Raw genomic sequence first — 22,618 nt, forward strand, 5'->3', positions numbered from 1 at the left:
TAGCGGGGTTTTTCAAGAGCGTTTCTCCAGTAAATAAAGTTGAAATCTTGTTCATCTGCTTCTAGAACCATAAAACACCTTGAAAACTCATGTAAATTGAAATAAAGCCTTTTGAAATAGTAGTGGAAGTGAAGCACAGAAGTGTTTGAGAATACGAGCCATTATAGTGTGTATAGTATATGGAGGTACAAACGAATGCTGCTATGTATACGACTAATGTGAGCTGACACGAGCATCTGCCTGAGCGCCGCCTGTCCCTGACCCTCCCATGTTGTGACGCTTTTACTGCATATGGCGAGTGCACAAGCTATTTTCAGGCCACGTTTTTATGTCCACAGCTACGTGTGCTGAGAGGCGGAGTCACACAGGCAGCCTATACTCAAGGTCTTCAAACCCGAGGCACCAAACTATCTTGTTTTTCTTCACGTTTCGCCGTTTTCTTTGCAGGTGTTGACGCCATAAAAGGATTCAGTAACACTCTGCTCTCTCATTACTATTTTCCAAGGCCACACAGATTATTACAGTTAAGTGTATTCCTCAAGTTAATAACGTGTAAATCTTGTTACTAGAACCATAAAAACACCCTTGAAAATTCTGTCTCTTCAACTATAGGGAACTGAACGTAGTGGAGGGGCGGCAAAGAAGTGTATGTGAATTTCATGAGAGTTTCTGACAGTTTTTTTGTTTATTTTCCTGGCCAGTCCCTCTCCGCACCTCAGAAGGCAGCGACCCTAGTACTGTACCAATGCTTGTGGCAAATTACCTTCCAATATGCATTTCCTTCAATTTTTTTTGTGAGGAAGCGGTAAATTTCTTTCTTTCCCCCCCTCCGTACGTTTTCACCCTTCACCCTTCACCTTCGCGTATGTAACGCCCATTTTAAGCATTGCCCAACACAAGCTTGCATCACCCACTTTACAGTCTTTCCATTACTAAATCGAATATAATTATGAATTTTTAATACTGAACACTGAATTCAAAGTATTTTCAACTATATTCAAACGTAATGGTTATAAATTTGTATATGCATGTGGATATTTTGAGAGAGAGAGAGAGAGAGAGAGAGAGAGAGAGAGAGAGAGAGAGAGAGAGAGAGAGAGAGAGAGAGAGAGAGAGAGAGAGAGAGAGAGCACCTATTCAATATACCACTTCCTAAGAGACAATACTTATCATAGCAGATATTAAAAAAAGAAAAAAAGAAACCTATTTTAGAATTACAAAGAGTCACCATTTTTCCACGAGTATCAATTTTCGTGAACACCCAAGTCTCTTCTCACAGATCCGAACACGTGTTGACGGAAATGTTTGTTGTTTATTCACAGAAGCGTCCCTTATCTGCTGGTGGTTTAGGGGGAAACTGAGTGTGTCACGTACTGTAGCGGAGAAAAATGTTGCGTAGCGCTACAGTGTGGAGGCGTGGTGTGTGACGCGCCGTAATGGAGTGCGGTGGAGGAATCTGTGGTGGATTATGGTGTGATGGAAATGTAGTACCTGTAGTATGATATGGTAGAGGGTAAAGTGGTGTGGTATGGTGTGGTGGATGGAAGTGTACTGTAGTGGTGTGGTGTGGTGTGATGGAACTGTGGTATGGTAAACTGTGGTGTGGTGTGGTGTGGTGTGTTATGAAGGTAACTGTGGTGTGGTATAGTGAAGGGAATCGTGATGTAGAACGGTGTGGCGTTGGTTGCGGTGGTTGTGGCGTGGTGCTAAAGGTGGAGGTAGGGTAAAATTTAGGATATGGAGTGGAGACACGGCGAAATGGAGTGGCGAGGAGGAACGCAGCGTGGCGTCACACAGCGGTGGACAGGTGTGGTGGAGCTGATGCGTCACGAGTTCGGTGACATCTCAGGACACGGGACATTTGGTTTACGTCCCCTCAAGACATTAGTTTTATCTCCTTCTGTCTTATTCCTCCTTAGGCATTCTCTCTTTACCTTATTTACTCACCCTAACCTAATTTCTACCTAGCTTATGTAGAGGTTTAGAGGTTTAATAGCAATTCCTGTCAGTACTTTTATATCCTGACCTCATCTGGCCTGGCTGACGTACATGTTTAACAGCAATTCATCAGTACTTCTATATTCCAACCTAACCAAACACAGTGCTGTTAGTTATATCCAAAGGAAAAATATTCCTCCATGAGCATTTCAGCTTCCAAACTAATCCTCTTCCTTGCCCACCTAACTATTAACCGAACCTTCTCTAACCTCAAACTACAAACATTAATAATTCCGGTCAAGGTCTCAGACAACGCTTAGCTGGAAAACACAGCCCGAGGAGAAAATATTTACATTGTTGAATATCCTTGAGAGAGTCTGTCTGTGAGGAAAAAATGGCCACTGTGTCCCATGTTAAGTAAGGTTACACGTAGCCGCGGCATCTTACCTGTGGTCAGGGGGGAGGCCTAAGAAGCTCATGGCCACCACCACCATGGCCGGCATGAACGACCCCCAGCATGATAAGAAGAAGACAAATATCTGAAATTTTCCGAAGTTCCCCAGGGCACTGTTCACGGCCTCAAAATCCATGCACTCCGACGATGGGAGGTTCCTGCTCATGATTGTCACTCACTGCACGAGTCTTAATGTTCACGTTAGCACTGCCACAAGGAGTCAAGAGGAGCGGGGCAGTGCAAAGATGGGAGTCTTTCTTGTAGTACTACCTGAGGAAGAGGCTTTATGAGGCACTGCTGCTAAGGAATAACATCTGGAGCGTTTTGATGATGTACAGCTGGCACGCCTTGCATAACATCCACGGTCCACACCTGCACGTCCATCGCACGTGACACCACAACGAGCTGCACAATGATGAGACTGACCTAGACATACATACACAATAACACTTGGCTGCCACTGTATCAAGACTACAACTACTACACCTCAAGCAAGACTTCCTGTATCACCGTCACCTACACTCACTATAGAAACACTTGACTCACATCTACTATCACCTGCACATCTGCTACGTCTTCCATAACGGCTAACACCAGACCAAATTCAACACTCCACCGCCATGCTCATTTCACACACTTCTTTAATGTACTCACTGGATCTACAACCTCATCACACACACCACCAACTCACAACCTACGGAACCATGCCACCTTTCAAGAAAAGAAAACATACCAATGACCAACAAAACACTTTGAACAACACAACACAACACAGCACAGCACAGCAACACTGTTCATCTCTGCTCACTACGACACTCAAGGGCAAGTGACCTCTATCCCAACACACCTGAGTCTTCTCATTCAAGTACATTTAAATCACCTACACCTGCGAGTCTAACCCTTCCACGCTCAATTTGAGAGCCACAGGTGTGTCTCAGGTACACACTGACACGCAACGCCTCTGTGGCTACGTGTTGCAATAGCAGACTACAAATTATCATCAGTAGCAGTTTTAGTGCAGCGAGGAAACTGAACCTGGCCTAGAGATGCATTGATGCAAGTTGTGTGACTTTGCCCTTGATCAATGTAGAACACACATATCCTACATACACACATTCACACACGTCCAAAGAGAGAGAGAGAGAGAGAGAGAGAGAGAGAGAGAGAGAGAGAGAGAGAGAGAGAGAGAGAGAGAGAGAGAGAGAGAGAGAGAGAGAGAGAGAGTCTAAAAATATGAAATAGAAAAAGAGGAAACAAGCCAAAAATATACACTTAGACGACACATGAGCTAAAACAACACACACATACACACACACACACACACACACACACACACACACACACACCAAGTTTCCAACACATGTCAGCCCTTTAAAGACACAACCATGGTCACTAAACTTTCTCCTCCACCAGGTAACCCGCTAACAAGTTCACCAAAACCCGCTCACAGCCAGCAACTCGCTAAACCTATGAGGACTGGACACAACCTAACATCTGGGAGGCTAAACAAAGGCGAATCACACCAGTAAATCAACGTTACAGAGACAGCGCGGGAAGGTACAGAGGCGTGAAGTGAGTACCAGTCCGTTCACAACCACAACACCGCTCAGAGGTAGAAGAGGAACTGTAGTGGTCCTAAGCAGATCCCTTGGAGATCCTGTGACTGTCGACTCTGGTATCCGCACGCTTCGAGTCGAGTTGCCACTGTAGCTGCCATGTGTATGATGCTTCGGGTAAATAAACAAACGAATTCACTATGCATCTTATGTTGTGTGACTCAGAAAAGGTCTTAGCTTGTTTGGAGCATTCAAAAGTGGTGTGTAGTGACGTTTTCAGTGTGTTTTAGCTTTATTTACATAGCGAGGGGAGATTCAAACCACTGAGGTGAGGTAAGGGAGACAGGTGGGCCGCCGGGGAAGTACCGAGAGAGGGTGACTCACTTATTAAAGGAAGGAATTGGATAGGCAGGCAGAGTAGTACAAATTAAGGCAAAGTTCTACGCATTTGCTTGTTGTAGATTGGTGGTGCTAGGTTGCGTCATGCAGGTGTGTGTGTGTGTTATATATGCTGATGTAGACGATATTCAATGTGCATGCGACAGTCTTGGAACCAGTGTACAAACCAGCTGGTCACCAAAAGTCCAACTCTACGCCACCCTGAATCCTGAACTCCTCACACACCCAGTGTACAAAACAAAGATACGAATTACGGAGACAACGTATTTCATGGTCTAGGCTGAGATTAAACGCACACTCGCTAGCCATTGAGGAAGGTCGTTGGAACCGATGAGGAAGGGGCAGACTGCCAATTGAAGAAAGGTTGTGCAGATGTGGCGAAATACAGACGGAGGTACACGTATTCGAGCAGTGTCCCAGGTCCTTACAGACTCGACAACAGTACAACGTTACATCCCTTATGACTCTTATGCTAGAAAGAACTGATTATGATACAGTCTGCAAGTGTGTTCATAAAATTCTAAACTTTTTGATTGAATTGTACTTTCTAATTTTATTTTTTTTTTTTTTTTTTGTAGTGATAAGGTTTAATTTACTGTGTTTAAGTTTTACCTATTTTTTTTATAGTTTTAATAGTTTTATGTTAAGTGAAGTAGTATTTTAGTGTTTCTTAAGCATTATCATGTTTATGTTTTATTGGTTTTAATATGGACCATAACCATAAATGTATTAATCATAGAATATATTTCTTGTATTTTTGTGGTCAATAAATCTATCTATCTATCTGTGTGTGTGTGTGTGTGTGTGTGTGTGTGTGTGTGTGTGTGTGTGTGTGTGTGTGTGTGTGTGTGTGTGTGTGTGTGTGTGTGTGTGTGTGTGTGTAATTCACCTCGGTCGTTTGCTGGTCACCCAGCCAGTCTTCCCCATTACAGAGCGAGCTCAGAGCTCATAGACCGATCTTCGGGTAGGACTCAGACCACAACACACTCCACACACCGGGAAAGCGAGGCCACAACCCCTCGAGTTACACCCCGTACCTATTTACTGCTAGGTGAACAGGGCCCACACATTAAGAGTCTTGCCCATTTGCCTAGACGCTTTCCGGGACTCGAACCCGGACCCTCTCGATTGTGAGTCGAGCGTGCTAACCACTACACTACGCGGTGTGTGTGTGTGTGTGTGTGTGTGTGTGTGTGTGTGTGTGTGTGTGTGTGTGTGTAATTCACATTCACATCGGTCGCCTGCTGATCACCCAGCCAGTCTTCGCCATTACGGAGCGAGCCCAGAGCTCATAGACCGATCTTCGGATAGGACTGAGACCACATCAACACACAACACATACCGGGACAGGGAGGCCACAACCCCTCGAGTTACACCCCGTACCTATTTACTGCTAGGTGAACAGGGGCCACACATTAAGAGGCTTGCCGATTTGCCTCGCCGCTTCCCGGGATTCGAACCCGGCCCTCCCGAATGTGAGTCGAGCGTGCTAACCACTACACTATGCGGTGTGTGTGTGTGTGTGTGTGTGTGTGTGTGTGTGTGTGTGTGTGTGTGTGTGTGTGTGTGTGTGTGTGTGTGTGTGTGTGTGTGGATTTGTGGGTCGTTAAGAATGCTTACCACTACTTCTACTACTACTACTACTACTACTACTACTACTACAATTACTACTTCTATTACCACCTTGCAGATTATCCTTGAAAGCTTGATCATGGTGGCAAAAAAATCTTAATTATTATCGGCACGAGAAGGAGGAGGAGGAGGAGGAGGAGGAGGAGGAGGAGGAGGAGGAGGAGGAGGAGGAGGAGGAGGAGGAGGAGAAAACAGGATGAAGGACAAAAGCATTAGTTTTAAGAAAGAGAAAAGGAAATACGCAAGAACTGGACACCTAGAGTTAACTTTACTTTAAACACGTGACTGGAAGTAAACACAATGGTAAACACGAAGCCCACACTTGTAGCTACTGCTGGCGGAAGTGACGCTCTGGTCAAGGGAAGGATAATGGGAACGTCACTAACAATGAAAGAAAACACGCCTCTGGTTACAAAATATAAAGGAAAGCCTGACTGTGTGTCCATCAACGCTAACACAAAGCTGGGAAATTTTCAAAACCTGTGCTGTGTAATTCAAATATCCATCTATCTATCAAACTATCTATCTATCAATTTATCTAACTTTTAAACTAATATAATGTTCTTCAAAGTTGCCTCTTCCTTTTCATCACAACACGGTGCTTTAAATCTGGTTTCATCTCCTTGATAACATTACTACATATATATAAACTCACTGTTCGGAATGGAGTGTAAAATTAAATGGAAAACATAGTTAATGAAAAAAAAAGGCAAACAATTAAATGAAACGAAAATAAATCACAACTTTTCATGTAACACACATCCCTTCAAACAAGCGCATAATTAATCACTTCAGTACTAAGATACATTTTTACATTGATTTTTAATCATAATTAGAAAATTTCATTTGCATTAGGAAGGGTCTATGGAGGTCAAAAGATTACTATTTTCAATCCAGACATACGTTTCTGAAGCTGTAAAAAATGGCCAAACAATAACCAGAATTAATATGAAAACCCGGCATGGTACTGATGGGGTTAATCGTAAACTGAGAATCACACATCGAAAAAACTCAATACTCACTACACTCAATACTCAAATAGCGTTAGTAACATACGCAGAACCCAACCCCTTCACTTTATGCTTTCTGAACACTGGCTGCGGTTGATGCTATAAATAACTTTCCTGGTCAGGGCTATAGAGATGAAGTGTGGGGAGCCGAGGGGAGGCGGCAGGTACAAGTGGATGTCTAACCTGTTTGTGATGCTTTCCTGGAAGACAGGTGGTAATGACTGGTTGGGGGAGGGGAGGGGAGGCAAGTAAGGATGGAGGGAAGGAAGGAGGAGGGAGGAGAAGAAGGAAGGGAAGGGAAGGGAAGGGAAGGGAAGGGAGGGAGGGAGGAAAGGAAGGAAAGGAAGGGGAAAGAAGAAGAGAGGTAGGAAGTGGGGGAAGGAAAGGAAAGGGAAGGGAAGGGAAGGGAAGGAAGGGAGGGAGAGAGAGAGAGAGAGAGAGAGAGAGAGAGAGAGAGAGAGAGAGAGAGAGAGAGAGAGAGAGACGAAGAGGAAGCGAAAAGGAAGATAACGGAAGAGGAAGAAAAGAAATAGACAAAACATAAGAAGCAACAACAACACTGTGAGGATGTGATGAAAATGATGATGATGATGATTTAGAGGAGGAGGAGGAGGAGGAGGAGGAGGAGGAGGAGGAGGAGGAGGAGGAGGAGGAGGAGGAGGAAGAAGAAGAAGAAGAAGAAGAAGAAGAAGAAGAAGAAGAAGAAGAAGAAGAAGAAGAAGAAGAAGAAGAAGAAGAAGAAGAAGAAGAAGAAGAAGAAGAAGAAGAAGAAGAAGAAGAAGAAGAAGAAGAAGAAGAAGAAGAAGAAGAAGAAGAAGAAGAAGAAGAAGAAGAAGAAGAAGAAGAAGAAGAAGAAGAAGAAGAAGAAGAAGAAGAAGAAGAAGAAGAAGAAGAAGAAGAAGAAGAAGAAGAAGAAGAAGAAGAAGAAGAAGAAGAAGAAGAAGAAGAAGAAGAAGAAGAAGAAGAAGAAGAAGAAGAAGAAGAAGAAGAAGAAGAAGAAGAAGAAGAAGAAGAAGAAGAAGAAGAAGAAGAAGAAGAAGAAGAAGAAGAAGAAGAAGAAGAAGAAGAAGAAGAAGAAGAAGAAGAAGAAGAAGAAGAAGAAGAAGAAGAAGAAGAAGAAGAAGAAGAAGAAGAAGAAGAAGAAGAAGAAGAAGAAGAAGAAGAAGAAGAAGAAGAAGAAGAAGAAGAAGAAGAAGAAGAAGAAGAAGAAGAAGAAGAAGAAGAAGAAGAAGAAGAAGAAGAAGAAGAAGAAGAAGAAGAAGAAGAAGAAGAAGAAGAAGAAGAAGAAGAAGAAGAAGAAGAAGAAGAAGAAGAAGAAGAAGAAGAAGAAGAAGAAGAAGAAGAAGAAGAAGAAGAAGAAGAAGAAGAAGAAGAAGAAGAAGAAGAAGAGGAAGAGGAGGAGGAGGAAGAATAAAAAATTATTACAAAGGAATACAGTCAATAAAATATCCAAGTCCTTAGGAGGAGGAGGAGGAGGAGGAGGAGGAGGAGGAGGAGGAGGAGGAGGAATGAGAGGAAAGTGACGTGGCTGAAGGTGGTATACAGACTCAATTGCTGTAATCTCCTCGTCACTGGACATCTGCCTTGACGTGGCGGTATGTCACTGTCCACCACCACCACCACCACCTTCCCGTCTATACACATGAACCAGAGCACTAACCAATGACCAAACTAAAGCGACGTACAGATGTAAATATAAACACAGATACATTCCCAGGTGAACAGGTAGCAACTGACACGCCATTAACGCTTTAATAAATTCATATTTATTATTCAATGCCACCACCACTGCTACTGCCATCACTGATATCGCCTGCACCCTCACCACCACCATCACCATCACGCCATCACCATTACTCTCTAAACTAACACTTGGAATAATTACTGGTCAATTATTTCGCCTATTTCAAAATCAAATTTATCTCCTCCCAACCTCTCTCTCTCTCTCTCTCTCTCTCTCTCTCTCTCTCTCTCTCTCTGAATGACATCACCTGAAAGCGTCACATCAGGAAGTCACCGCTGCTCATTACCAAGCAAGGCGAGCACGGCAGGATGTGGGGGCTCGGGAGGGTAGGGCTGGGGAGCTGGTAGGAGGGTGGAGGGAAGCAACGCAAGTAACAATGGTGACTCAAGGGTGGGACTTTCCTCACCACATACAGCGTTCAAGTCTTAGTTAATTTTGTGTCTAAGGTCCGGATGGCCTCTAGGAAACAACAGGTATGTGTACAGACGGCTCAGTACTTGAAACTATCTTCCTGACCTCATTTATTTATGGGTAATGGTAGTTTTCTGCCTCTATCTAATCCGACGCACTGGTTTATTTCCTTCCTGCAATGCCATGTACGGTACCAGATTCTGCGGTGCTTCTTCACTACACTCAAAAAGCTTTATTTAATGTTACAGGGCCTTGTGAGGGTGCTTTTATGGTTATAGTGAGACATCAACACGATTTCTGTATCATTAGCAGGAGAATCGCTATTGAGAACCGATCTAATCATCTCCGTGGCTTTCCAAAATAGTGATGAAGGAGCAACGCGATTCTGAATACTCGGTTATATCATGAACATACAAAACCATATGTAAATCTTCGCATGAAATCCCCCAAACTCTCCTAAAGTTATAAAGCATTTCAGTTGTTGTTGTAATCATCACCACCATCATTACTCTCATCACCAGGAAAGTAACTGCCTCTTCTTTGCCCTTCAACAATAATACGATTTACGAATAGGAAGCAAATAATGGCATCAAAACACGTAATTCTGAGTTTGTTGTTGTTCTGGATCGTCCTAAAACTTGTTTGGAAGAAGAGAAAGAAGAAGATGAAGTAGAACAACAACAACAACAACAACAACAACAACAACAACAACAACAACAAGAAAAACAAGAACAAGAAGAACAATAATAAAAACAAAAACAAGAGGAACAAGAACAAGAACAAGAAGAAGAAAAGAAGGAGATGGAGAAGGAGAAGGAGGAGGAGGAGGAGGAGGAGGAGGAGGAGGAGGAGGAGGAGGAGGAGGAGGACGGGAAAAAAAAAATTGAAGAAAAAAAAATAGGAACAGAAACGCAGTAGGAAACAAATGGATAATACCAAGGAATAATAAAGATGGTGTTAAATAAGAACCACATTCTGGTCGAGACTTATAAAACAGGTTAACTTCTGCGTGTGGTGAGGCTGAATGAATGTCATGGAGAGGTCGGTGTAAAGTGCACGAAAGGCGTCACTCACTCCACAGTCACTCCATTCAGCACAATTTAGACTTACGGCAAACCAAACACAGTAGACTCAAACTGACTTAGCTGAGAGTGTATCCATATGAGGTGAAGCAAATAGTTATATATAAAAACATAATATTCACAATTAAGGCACAATTTAAGTTTACGGGAAACAAAACAGCAAACTCAAACTGACTTAGCTGAGAGTGTATCCATATGAGGTGAAGCAAAGCAGGACCACTTCACAAAATATCATTGAAATACATATAAAAACATAATATCTCAAGAGTTTAGGCACAGTTTAAACAAAAACAGCAAACTCAAACTGACTTAGCTGAGAGTGTATCCATATGAGGTGAAGCAAAGCAGGACCACTTCACAAAATATTATTGAAACACAACATATAAAGACTTAACGGCAAACAAAATACAGCAAACTCACTTAATCCCCTTACCTGAAAGTGCATCCACATGAGATCAAGCCAGAGAGAACTTCGCAGAATATAATAGAAATAGTTACATATACAAACGTAATACCTAGAGTTAAGAAAAGAAAGTGATAAATAGAAGCAGTAAAGTGAAGTAGCAGTAAATGAATAGGAGTAAAATAAAAGATAAAAGATAAAGAGATAAAAGCAGGAACAACAAAATGGTGAATGCTGCCTCACTTTTTTTTTTCTTGTTTCTCCTTTTCCTTTCTCCATTCTCTTTCCACACCTATCGCTATCACCTTCCTTTTCTTTGTCTTTATTTCTTTCCTTCATTTTCTCTGCATCTTCTACTCATCTTCATTTTCTCCTCTCCTCTCTTTTCTCTAATTGTCTTTTTTCCTTCGTTTCATATTTTTTTTCCTTTCCTTTCCTTCCTATCATTATCACCGTCTTTCCTTTCCATCTTTCTATCATTTTCTCCCTTTTTTTTTCTCGTTTTTTTCACGTTGTCTTAAGTCTTGAGATCAACCAATGACAACTCACTCGTAGCAGTCTCATCGTATCGGTACAATGACAACAAGCGGACAATGAAAAACAGGTTATTGCTGCCCTTGCTGTAAATAAAAAAAAAACAATAATAATAAAATAAAATCACCACTCATGTCATCTCCTCACTTTGATAACCAGACAACGAGTAACTGCCCAATCTTGCCCGTGCCTTGATAAAAAGGAAAAAGAAAAAAAAACTGTCCTTGGTAATTATTTAGCCTTCCCTTTGCCTTCATGAAAACAACACTAAGACGTGGCCCAGATTTGAGGTTTGTTTGAGAGATAAGGTGCGGTCACAAGGCCACATATAAACAACACGACAAGGATGTACGTACAGCGTGTAGGACTGGTGGTGATGGTAGTAGTAGTAGTAGTAGTAGTAGTAGTAGTAATAGTGGTGGTGGTGGTGGTGGTGGTGGTGGTGGTGGTAGTAGTAGTAGTAGTAGTAGTAGTAGTAGTAGTAGTAGTAGTAGTAGTAGTAGTAGTAGTAGTAGTAGTAGTGTTGTTGTTGTTGTTAAAACAGTAGTAGTAGTAGTAGTAGTAGTAGTAGTAGTAGTAGTAGTAGTAGTAGTAGTAGTAGTAGAAGCAGAAGTAGAAGCAGAAGCAGAAGCAGAAGCAAAAGCAAAAGCAAAAGCAAAAGCAAAAGCAGAAGCAGAAGCAGAAGCAGAAGCAGCAAGATGTTTAAGATGATAATAGCAATAACATTAATGGTAGATATACTAAGAACAGTAACAATTACATCACTTGCAAAGATAAGAAACCGTTTCCACTTTCTTCCTATTCCACAAGGCTGACACACACACACAAGCACACAAATCATAAGTGGAGAGGGGATTTCCCACTGCACCACACCAGCCTACGTCTACCCCACCAGGCTGACCTTCAGTGTGTGAGTCAGAGGTTAAGATAAGACGTACGTACACACACACACACACACACACACACACACACACACACACACACACACACACACACACACACAAACAAGAAAACCAAGCCATGGCCACGAACATGATCACTTCTTCGTACAGGAATTCAGTTCACCTCTAGTCCTTCCTGTCCATTTTTCTCGTTTTCTTTTGTGCTTTAGTAACAAAGAGCACTGCACGCGAGCTAACACTTCATTGTCACTCTCACTAAATTCACCTGTGCTTTAAATCTCTGTCATCTACGTAATTTCTCAGTAATACTCTTCGGTAATTTGTCTCCCGAAGTGGAGAACGTTTTCACTCATTTCCTCCCTCCTGCTGAAATCTCCATATAGGATCTGTCATGCCACCTATCGTATTTCTACTATTTATAAATAACCTCAGTCAAACTTCTTGTCTCTTGTCTCTATTTCTACGCTGATGACTGCACCCCGCTGTTTTTATGCTGACTGCTCTTCTGAACGTGATAATTGTATGCCTTCCCTCCTCCTGTTGTCGCGTTGCACAAGACTTTCTACTTTCTCTCACCCCGATTTTTTCCTGCTCTGAACAATGCAAGGGTTAATTAATATTCTCAATCATTCATCCTTTTTCGGGTAAACTCTTTAAGTTCCTACCTGCATCTGCATTTCCTCCTCATTTCAACTCCTTCCTAACAGTTCATGCCCAGTAGAGGTCATTGGAATGTTCAAGGTTGTTGTCCTGATATAGTGATAATTTAACTAGATATCTTCATTATCAGTGGACAGTAAAAGCCGACTTGTTGTCTCTGCGAACTTTCAAAACAGACACACACAAAAAAAAAAACCGTCTTGTCAGCTTTGTAGCTTTACAGAACACACGAGAGCACCCATCTCATCATCTCTGGCTTCTCAAAACACAAGATAACCCTGAAAGTCGTCTCTGCGGCCCTTCAAAAACAGTTTTAATGGGGAATAAAGCGAATGAAAACACAGATGCATATACCCAGCGTTCTGAGGTGTTCTGAGTGACCCTTTAACAAACCCAGACCGGTGTCATAAGTCCTTGTTACAGAAAAGCATCATATGAGAAAGGGAAGTGGAAATCCCTACATGAAACATAACATTTTCACTATCATTCGTATCCATAAATCTATCTAATCATTTAAAGCTTCCTAATGACCCTACACTACTAACCTCACTACTAAGTCCATTCCGATCATCTATAACTCTACTTGAGAATCTAACTTCCTTCTATCTTTTTTAATCGAACTATTTCTGAAGATCTCGTATATCATCCTTGTTACATTCCTTAAACCACATGAAGTCAGCAATTCAAAGAGAACCAATTCCTTTCTATTTGTTCTTCAATTCTAACTGACTTCGAGGACTCTGTTTATGACGCCATTGCTATTTCAAAACGTATGCGTCAGGAATATAACACCACATTATTCTTGACACGGATCCTCAAAATACGAGACCGAAATGCTACATCAAAACAAGAGTAAACAGACACGAGGAGACTTAAACGCAACCTCTTTATACGACCGAGGAGAAAAACAAAAATAAAAGGACACTGACGGCCATACAGGACACGGAGAATGGAAGGTCAGAATACAAGAGAGAGAGAGAGAGAGAGAGAGAGAGAGAGAGAGAGAGAGAGAGAGAGAGAGAGAGAGAGAGAGAGAGAGAAAGAGAGAGAATAAAATTAGAAGAAGAAAAAGAGCAAGATTACGATTAGGATTAGGAGGATTAGGATTAGGAGGAGGAGGAGGAGGAGGAAAATCAACAAACACAGAGAGAGAGAGAGAGAGAGAGAGAGAGAGAGAGAGAGAGAGAGAGAGAGAGAGAGAGAGAGAGAGAGAGAGAGAGAGAGAGAGAGAGAGAGAGAGCATGAACACATGACTTCAAACATATATACACTATCTCAAAGCGTACAAATGAAACAACAGGCGTGACAGCGACAGCCAAGAGGGAAGATTGAACACATTCGTAAGGGAGTTGTATCATTCCGCCTCACGCTTGTTTTGGAGGGAGTCTAAGGAGGATAGCTATCGCTCCCCTTCCCTAGTTGACATTGTTACCCATGTAAAGGAAACATTGGTGAAATTTCGATATCTCTTGGGAAACTTTGTTGTATAAAGAGATAGGAAAGGTAGGGGGTAAAGCACGCACACACACACACACACACACACACACACACACACACACACACACACACACACACACACACACACACACACATAGAGACGGGGCCACACGAGCATAAAGCCCAGGCCCTGTAAAACTACAACTAGATAAACACACACACACACACACACACACACACACACACACACACACACACACACACACACACACACACACACACAAGGCATTTGTCCCTGTTTTTTGGCTAATTCCTTTGAAATTTTTCAGGGAACTTGCAGTTCAAGTGGGCCTTTTTTTAAATATTTTGTTGCCCTTGACAGGTTTCCCTCTCGCATAAACACACACAGAACAATGGAGGAAAAGAAACAAAAAAGATAAAGGAAAATAAAGATAGTATTGTAAATTGCTATGTGCTTATGGGAAAAAAAAACCATGGAGAGAAAAAGCCGAGGAAGATAAGAAGAGAGAGAGAGAGAGAGAGAGAGAGAGAGAGAGAGAGAGAACTGGAAATATATATAAATACAAAATTCACAGTAGTCAAGCCCCATATACTGTGATTACATAACTACACACATCCACCTCACACACACACACACACACACACACACACACACACACACACACACACACACACACACACACACACACACTTAAACATGGCACTCACGAATTGGTCCACACAAACCACGTGACACGAATATCCAACATAAGCGCACGTGATAAGATATAGCCTAGATGGTGGTAGTGTATTAGAGGAGACTATAGTCAGAATGAGTGTTTGAAAGAACGTCCCTGAGTAGTCTGTGTCTCTGAAACTGTCATCCTCATCCTCATCCTCATCGCTACAGTCATCAGGACACTAACTGAGATTTACTTGCAGCTCAGAAATGTCTCGAATGGGAAGGGAATGATGGCAACAAATTACATGTAGTTGATTATTTTTGTTTTGGATCGTTTTCACCAACTTTATTCACACTTGTTAAACGGAGGAGGAGGAGGAGGAGGAGGGGAAGGGGGAGGAGGAGGAGATAAAGAGAACTTGGCACTCAGAAAGAAGCATATATTGAGATAGTATAGGCTGATGGAATTACATAAGAACTACTTTCTTGGTGAGATTTTTAAGACGGGTGAACTCTTGTGTGTGGTAAGGGTGTGAATTTGTCAAGCGGGGATCAGCCTGAACACGGAGTGTATCACCGATGCTCACGCCGGTAGCATGAAGAGAGTCTGCTGCCACTCCCAGGACAACCCCATCAATCGTTTCACCACTCACACCTGTGATGCCACGCACAGTACAAAAAAAAAAAAAAAAAAAAAACTAGACAATCAATTCCTCAGCGCTTCACTGCCCTGTGCAGGCCGTGTCCGTGCTTGGAGGGAGAAAGAGGGCGAGAACGTGAGTGAAAAACTTTAATACATCACCAACATTGTTGGAACCGCCAGCTGATTGTGACGTCACGTACAGTGCGGGTCGCTTGTGTTTTGGTGGTGCGGTGTCCACGGGGGGTTAGATTTTGGTTAGTTATTTCTATACTTTATGGGCTCATACTATGAAATTTTATTAGTATAGGAACAGCGAAAGCTTGTAATTCCTCCAACTGGTCACTTCCTAACTTTATTTTGATTTCAATATACAGCTGTAATTAGTAAATCGAAAAAAAGCTCATAATACAACCAATATGAAATAACTGTCCTCTACTGATGTACACTCATTGAATGTATCATTAGATGCTGGGACATATTGCAAATAGTTTGACCAATGAAAACAATAACCAATAATCATGTCAATTGTGTATGATATAGGGCCATAGGCTACCGGGTAATGAAACGGCGATCCACGATTTTAAATCGCGCGGCGATCAGTGTTTATATTCATGACGTCATGCCCAGTACCCTTTTCTAAACCCTAAACGCTAGCTCCATGAGTTTAAAGAACCAAGTGCGCTAACCTTGTCTGTATCTAAATCGTGGTTTCTCCTGCGTCACCCTCACAGGAGAAGGAGGAGGAGGAAGAGGAAGAGGAAGAGGAAGAGGAGGAGGAGGAGGAGGAGGAGGAGGAGGAGGAGGAGGAGGAAGAAGAAGAAGAAGAAGAAGAAGAAGAAGAAGAAGAAGAAGAAGAAGAAGAAGAAGAAGAAGAAGAAGAAGAAGAAGAAGAAGAAGAGAGAGAGAGAGAGAGAGAGAGAGAGAGAGAGAGAGAGAGAGAGAGAGAGAGAGAGAGAGAGAGAGAATAAAATAAAAGTTAGGATGCAGCAAGGCGCCAGCTATCAGATCTTTACACACAAATAGACGAATGTTAAGTGGCGACGCCTGATAAGGAGTTTCCTGATAAGCTCTTCGAGATAATGGCAATAAGACGAATGTGATAATAGTCTCTCAAAACCAATGCAAATGACGCAACCAACATCTAAGTCACCAAAATGTCACGCCTCAATCTTAAAAATTATGTTCATAGATGGATTTTTTTTTTTTTTTTTTTTTTTTGTGTGTGTGTGTGTTTCTTGTTTTCATAGTTCAATTTAGTATTTACATCCTTCTTTTTCAATGCTTACTTGTTTTAATCTTTTTAAATCCCCTACTTGAAAAGACGTAAATTTTGATATCTCTCTCTCTCTCTCTCTCTCTCTCTCTCTCTCTCTCTCTCTCTCTGTCTGTCTGTCTGTCTGTCTGTCTGAGTGGCTTAATTATTATCATGGAACGACCATATCAGCAGAAAGGGTTAAATTAATCTTATCTGTAATTGTACTTCCAAAGAGTCACAGGTATTACACACACACACACACACACACACACACACACACACACACACACACAGAGAGAGAGAGAGAGAGAGAGAGAGAGAGAGAGAGAGAGAGAGAGAGAGAGAGAGAGAGAGAGAGAGAGAGAGAGAGAGAGGGAGAGCAAACATCAAAGCACCGTAAATATTTAATGGCCCTGAACGCCAGGTTATCGATTCCATTACACTCTATCGGTCATTAGGGAATTAAATAGTGAGGGATGGTAATCTGCGTCATAAATCACTCAGTTACTCACCCAGCTCGTATAAGTCTTGTGTATCATGACTGATTGGCGAATTGCTTATAAAAAAAAAAAAAAATGGGAAGCTTCTTGAGATGTTTGTTTATATTTGCACGATTGTTTATTCAAGGAGGAGTGCCTGGAGGAGCATGCATGTATACGTATTTCTTTTCTTTTATTTATTTATTTATTTTTTTTAGCAAGAGGGAAAAACTAGACAAGGGCAACATAAAGACGTAAACAAAAGGACCCATATTGGTTGCTAGACCCCGTGCAGGTACAAGAGTTAGTCAAAACAACGGGATAAATGTCCTCAAACTCCCTTTTAAACGAGTTCAGGCCATACGGAGATAGAAATACAGAGGCAGCTAGGGAGTTCCAGAGTTTACCAGAGAACTCTAACCTAATGTATGTTACGACCAGTTTGTCACTTTCTGAAACCTCTTGTACAATCTGCTGATGCCCATCCAAATAAAGAAAACGGAGAAGACGAAGGAGGAACTAATTTATGTTACGAGTTTATATTTTTTGTTAACTATATTTGGGTGTCAATCCAAATAAAGAAAACAGTGTAGAGCAAAGTGGAACTAATTCATGTTACGAGTTTGTCTCTTCCCAACCAACTCATAAAAAAGAAAAAGACAAAAATAAGATGAATATATATATATATATATATATATATATATATATATATATATATATATATATATATATATATATATATATATATATATATATATATATATATAATTGAAACGAAGAGTAAAGAGAAACTGATCCATGTTACGAGCTTGTCCCTTTTCGCAGTGTTCTGATGCCCATCCTTGCTAACGTTACCGAGAACAAGGACTACGTAAAGACGGCGCTGAGGGAGGAAGGGGCATGAGGCATGCTGGGTACTCACCGAGTTGGCACCTGACGGACGAGAAAGTTGTAGTCGACGTAGACGGGAGCACAGATAATGACAGCAATCCAGGCCAGGGCATACACGTACAGCTAGAGGAGGAGCGGGAAGGACGGAAGGAAGAAGGGAGGGAGGCGTTAGTAGAATATTACTGTTATGAGGGAGGATAGTCTCACCTAACCTGATCTATCATACTCTTTATTTGTAAGCAAACCTAACCTAATATGATCTATCCTAAGCTAATACAATATAAACTAAACTTACTTAGTTTGATAATTATGAGCTAGCTCACCCTGACCTAATGCAATACTCTAACCACTTCAACCCAGCCTAGACTAAGCTAATCAAGGCCACAACATGTAACAAAGAAGAGGGAAGGACACACAGGTGGAGGTGACCTAGAGATGACTTACCTGGGAGGCTCCGAAACTCATCCTATAGAGGCAAGCCAGAGTCGGGTCCAATCCCGTCTCCTCCGCATTGGACGATCTCTTCTGCTTCAGGTCCGTGATGTGCGGCGGGTCCTCAGGTGTGTCTGGGAAGGGCGCCCCGTGCTCTACTTGGGCGTACCGCACCATCATAGATCTGCAGAGGAGAAATGTTGCGGTGTTGTTATAACGTTCAAATGATTGTCTAGAGATCGTTGTTATGACGTATTCATCACCACCAGTTATTTATCATCATGACCACCGTTCAGATTTAAAGCCGGATTCAAAAACGTTTTTTCTCTCCCGTCACGACTTTTTTCAAAGATCACAGAGATCATTTGCCAGGCTCTCCGGTGTTTTTACTGTTAATCTACAAATTTCACGAATCTTTTAACAGAACTGCAGAAAAAATAAAATTAACAACGGGTAATTTTAATCTGAGGCTCTTGAAACTAGTACTTCAGAATATCGATACTGATCCAATGACACGTGCAAACCTCGATGAAATTTTTGAAATTTTTCAAAAACGCCACTGACAGCACAAGTAATGAAGTGGCGGAGTAGTTGAGGTCTCTCAGTACGTGTAGTTTTACTTAGGTTAAGTAAAATGGTTTAGGGCTACCAACGTGAAGAGATGTATTAATGTTTTGATTCAACGCTACATGTACACTCTACGGTCACGCTTTGCCTGTCATGGACATTTATCTCGTGCTATCGATGATGCCTCATTACAATATATTGCCTGAATTTCTTCAAACGTGTTCCGTGCAGCATTACTAGCGAAATAATGTAACATGTTCCAGATCAGAGTTTAGATAATGATAAATTCACAGATGATGTCAATAATTATAAAGCAACACAATGATGATGATGATGATGATGATGATGACTCTTACTTACTGAAGTGTAACTTTAACTGTGCTGCAGTCCCACGAGTACTGACCTCTATTCATCCGACTAAAGGTTAATTGACACACGCAAAAATACAACACTTAACATGCCAAGAGCCAAATGCAGTATAGATGGCAACAAAAAACCACCAGACACTTATCCTTCAGATCTCTATGGAGCTTTCTTCCGTTCTTCTGATGTCCTAGACCAGAGCCTCTCTTACATAAACAATGAATACATAAGCGTCAAGAAAATACCAAGACACCGTGGGAATGGAGGTGCATTGTGGCTGGGCAGGGCGTGGGGGACAGTGAAGTGTATATATATGGCAGGGAAATCCAAGGCCTTCACAAGCAAGAGACAAAGAAAGAAGTGTGTGGGATGAAAAGAAAGATAGTTGTTTGGAATGGTGAAAGGAAATTAAGGAAGTGGAATGTGCAATGAAGGTAAACTGAGTAGAAATCCTTGTAACTTGGAGAAAAGGATCAGTGTGGAATAGAAGCGTGAGATAGAAAGACCGGGAGAAGAGTGAAAGGCGGTGATGAGTGAAGGTGCAGGGTGAAAGGAAAAGAAAAGGAAACGAAAAACAAATGAAAGGGAAGAACGAAATAAAAAAAAAGGAAAAACAAGCGAAAAAACTGAAGGAGAAAGGATAAAAATAGACGAAAGATTGAAAGAGAAGAGAAAACAAACTAATAATCAAGAGGAAAACACAAATAACAACAGGCAAATGCGAAAACAATAACAAGTAAACACACAAACAAATAATAATAATAATAATAATAATAATAATAATAATAATAATAATAATAATAATAATAATAATAAGCAGGACCAAAATCAAGATAAACTCATAATCTCTAAAATAATGTTAGACAAGATCAGAAAACACTATAACCGCACCGCCGCCAGACCCATGCCAAGTGCTTCGTTTGTTTACCATATCCAGAGTCACGTGCACCATCAAGATCAAAACCAAGATAAAAAAAAAAAACTAAATAATCAGCTTTCAGTAATTCCACGTGATGTGATATTCAGAAGCTGGATTTATAGAAGGAATATAGGGCTTAATAACTGTATTATAATGCCATAGAATCCACAGGCACAGCACACTTACCTATGATAAGATGCAAGGATAAGATGGTAGAATATAAGAGTATAGGCTGCAAAAGCATCGTTTTCTTTTACACAGCATCACGGAAGATCACCTCGATTTCTTCAATGTAATCAAAGGGTAACGATTGTATTTTACTCATCTCACCCTCTAAAATATTTGTTATAGTATGCGCGATTGTGATATGAATAAAGATTGTGATATGAATAAATGAATCTCAAAATAAATATATAATATCGAAAAACATCATTAATAATTTGGTCCTTTTCTGTCATCAAAAGCTTAACCCCTTCAGTACCACGACACGTTTTCAAATTCATTCTGTTAGCTATTTGGTGATTTTATACAACTTCAGAAACTTATGTGGGGGATTAAAATCGTGAAGACTGTAGCCATTACTCTTTTGACCTCCATAAACTCTTCCTAATGCCAATAAAATCGTCTAATCGTATAAAAATCTCAAGTTAAAAATGTGTCCCATCATTGAAAAGGTTAATCGACGAAAGAAGCCATAAAAGTCACATAAACAATACCTCACCATTACTGCCAGCCCGCCAGCTTAAGAGAGGCATTTGTAAGCGTTTCATTAATTAAGAAGCAATTAGAACGTTGAGGCAATGATACACAATTGTCTTTAAGTTATATTATTGGTCTTTATCTTGCTCCTCTGCGAGTAACAAAATAATAACGGAAAATAGAATAGGCGAGGAGCTAATCAATAAATAAATGATGAGTTTTATTATTCACCAGAGAGAGAGAGAGAGAGAGAGAGAGAGAGAGAGAGAGAGAGAGAGAGAGAGAGAGAGAGAGAGAGAGAGAATATGAGTCACCTTGCAGATCCACTTTTGCCAAAACAATTAGCAGTTAAAAAAAAAACACACACACACACACACCTGCTAAAATACGAACACCTGCTAAAATACGAACACCTGGCAAGTTACATAAAGACAGAAATAAATAAGGAATGTGTGTGTGTGTGTGTGTGTGTGTGTGTGTGTGTGTGTGTGTGTGTGTGTGTGTGTGTGTGTGTGTGTGTGTGTGTGTTCGTAACTTTCTAAAAATCAAAGCCGCCATTATATTTCATCACAAAAAGTAGGAATAGAAAGTAAAATGAAATAAAGAAACGATCAAATAAACAATAATGAAAAGAAGCTGTTCTCGCAGTAAACACAGACAAGTAACCTACACAACACGGCGGAAAGAACAACAGCGGGAGTCATCAGCGTGTTAACCCCCTTCAGTACTGGGACGCATTTCTACCTTGAGTTTTGAGTATGATTAGACCATTCTATTAACATCAGGAAGGGTCTATGGAGGTCAGAAGATTAACGGCCAGTCTTCACTATTTCAATCCCTATATAAGTTTCTGAAGCTGTATAAAATCATCAAATAGTAGGTAATTATACATGAAAACGTGCCATAGTGTTGGAGAGGTTAAGTACCAAAGTCACAAGTAACTTAGCAAGGTGTTGGCAAGGCAGTGTAGGGATACTGACCTTGTGCAAAAGTCTCGCCCACACACCACATTTCTTCCTTGAATGCAAACACACACACACACACACACACACACACACACACACACACACACACACACACACACACACACACACACACACACAGCTATGCAGAATCCTTGTAAAACCGTTCACTGATATTTCCTTTGCTACACACTACTCTAAAGCAACTATTTCCTTTTTTACAGCCACCTCTGAATATAATACTGGCTAGACATTGGATAATATTCTCATTTTGTTCATTGTTTTTCCTTGCAGATGCTCTAAAAGATTTCAAACATTGCTTTTAGCGTTATGAATTGCTCCATATCGTAGTGAGACAGTTAAACAACCACCCGAGCCATACAGACTTTGAGAATCCCAATAGTCTCCCACCAGAGCCACGCAGTTAGTAGTTGAGCCCAAGCGATGAAATGCTCAACAATACAGGCAAAATAGGTAAACACTATACACTGACAGGTTTATACTCGTAGCTCGTTTACCCAAATAATTTCCCATTAGGACTATTTACAAAGGCAACGGAGATGA

The 22,618-nt window shown here is 41.2% G+C and overlaps 1 protein-coding gene across 7 annotated transcripts in view; it reads right to left on the reverse strand.

Moving 5' to 3' along the window:
- LOC123519475 (organic cation transporter protein-like) overlaps positions 1–22,618 on the reverse strand; it is a 113,645-nt gene that overhangs the window by 48,181 nt on the left and 42,846 nt on the right. For 5 of the 7 annotated variants that reach the window (XM_045280811.1, XM_045280806.1, XM_045280805.1 and 2 more), the window contains exons 2-3: positions 18,557–18,728; positions 18,144–18,235 (exon numbers count right to left, since the gene is read on the reverse strand). In XM_045280811.1, the coding sequence (XP_045136746.1) occupies positions 18,144–18,235; positions 18,557–18,728 (264 nt within the window). The other 2 variants (XM_045280807.1, XM_045280808.1) reach the window with 2 other exon arrangements.

The sequence above is a fragment of the Portunus trituberculatus genome, chromosome 45, assembly GCF_017591435.1.
Source record: "Portunus trituberculatus isolate SZX2019 chromosome 45, ASM1759143v1, whole genome shotgun sequence".
Lineage (NCBI taxonomy): Eukaryota > Metazoa > Arthropoda > Malacostraca > Decapoda > Portunidae > Portunus > Portunus trituberculatus.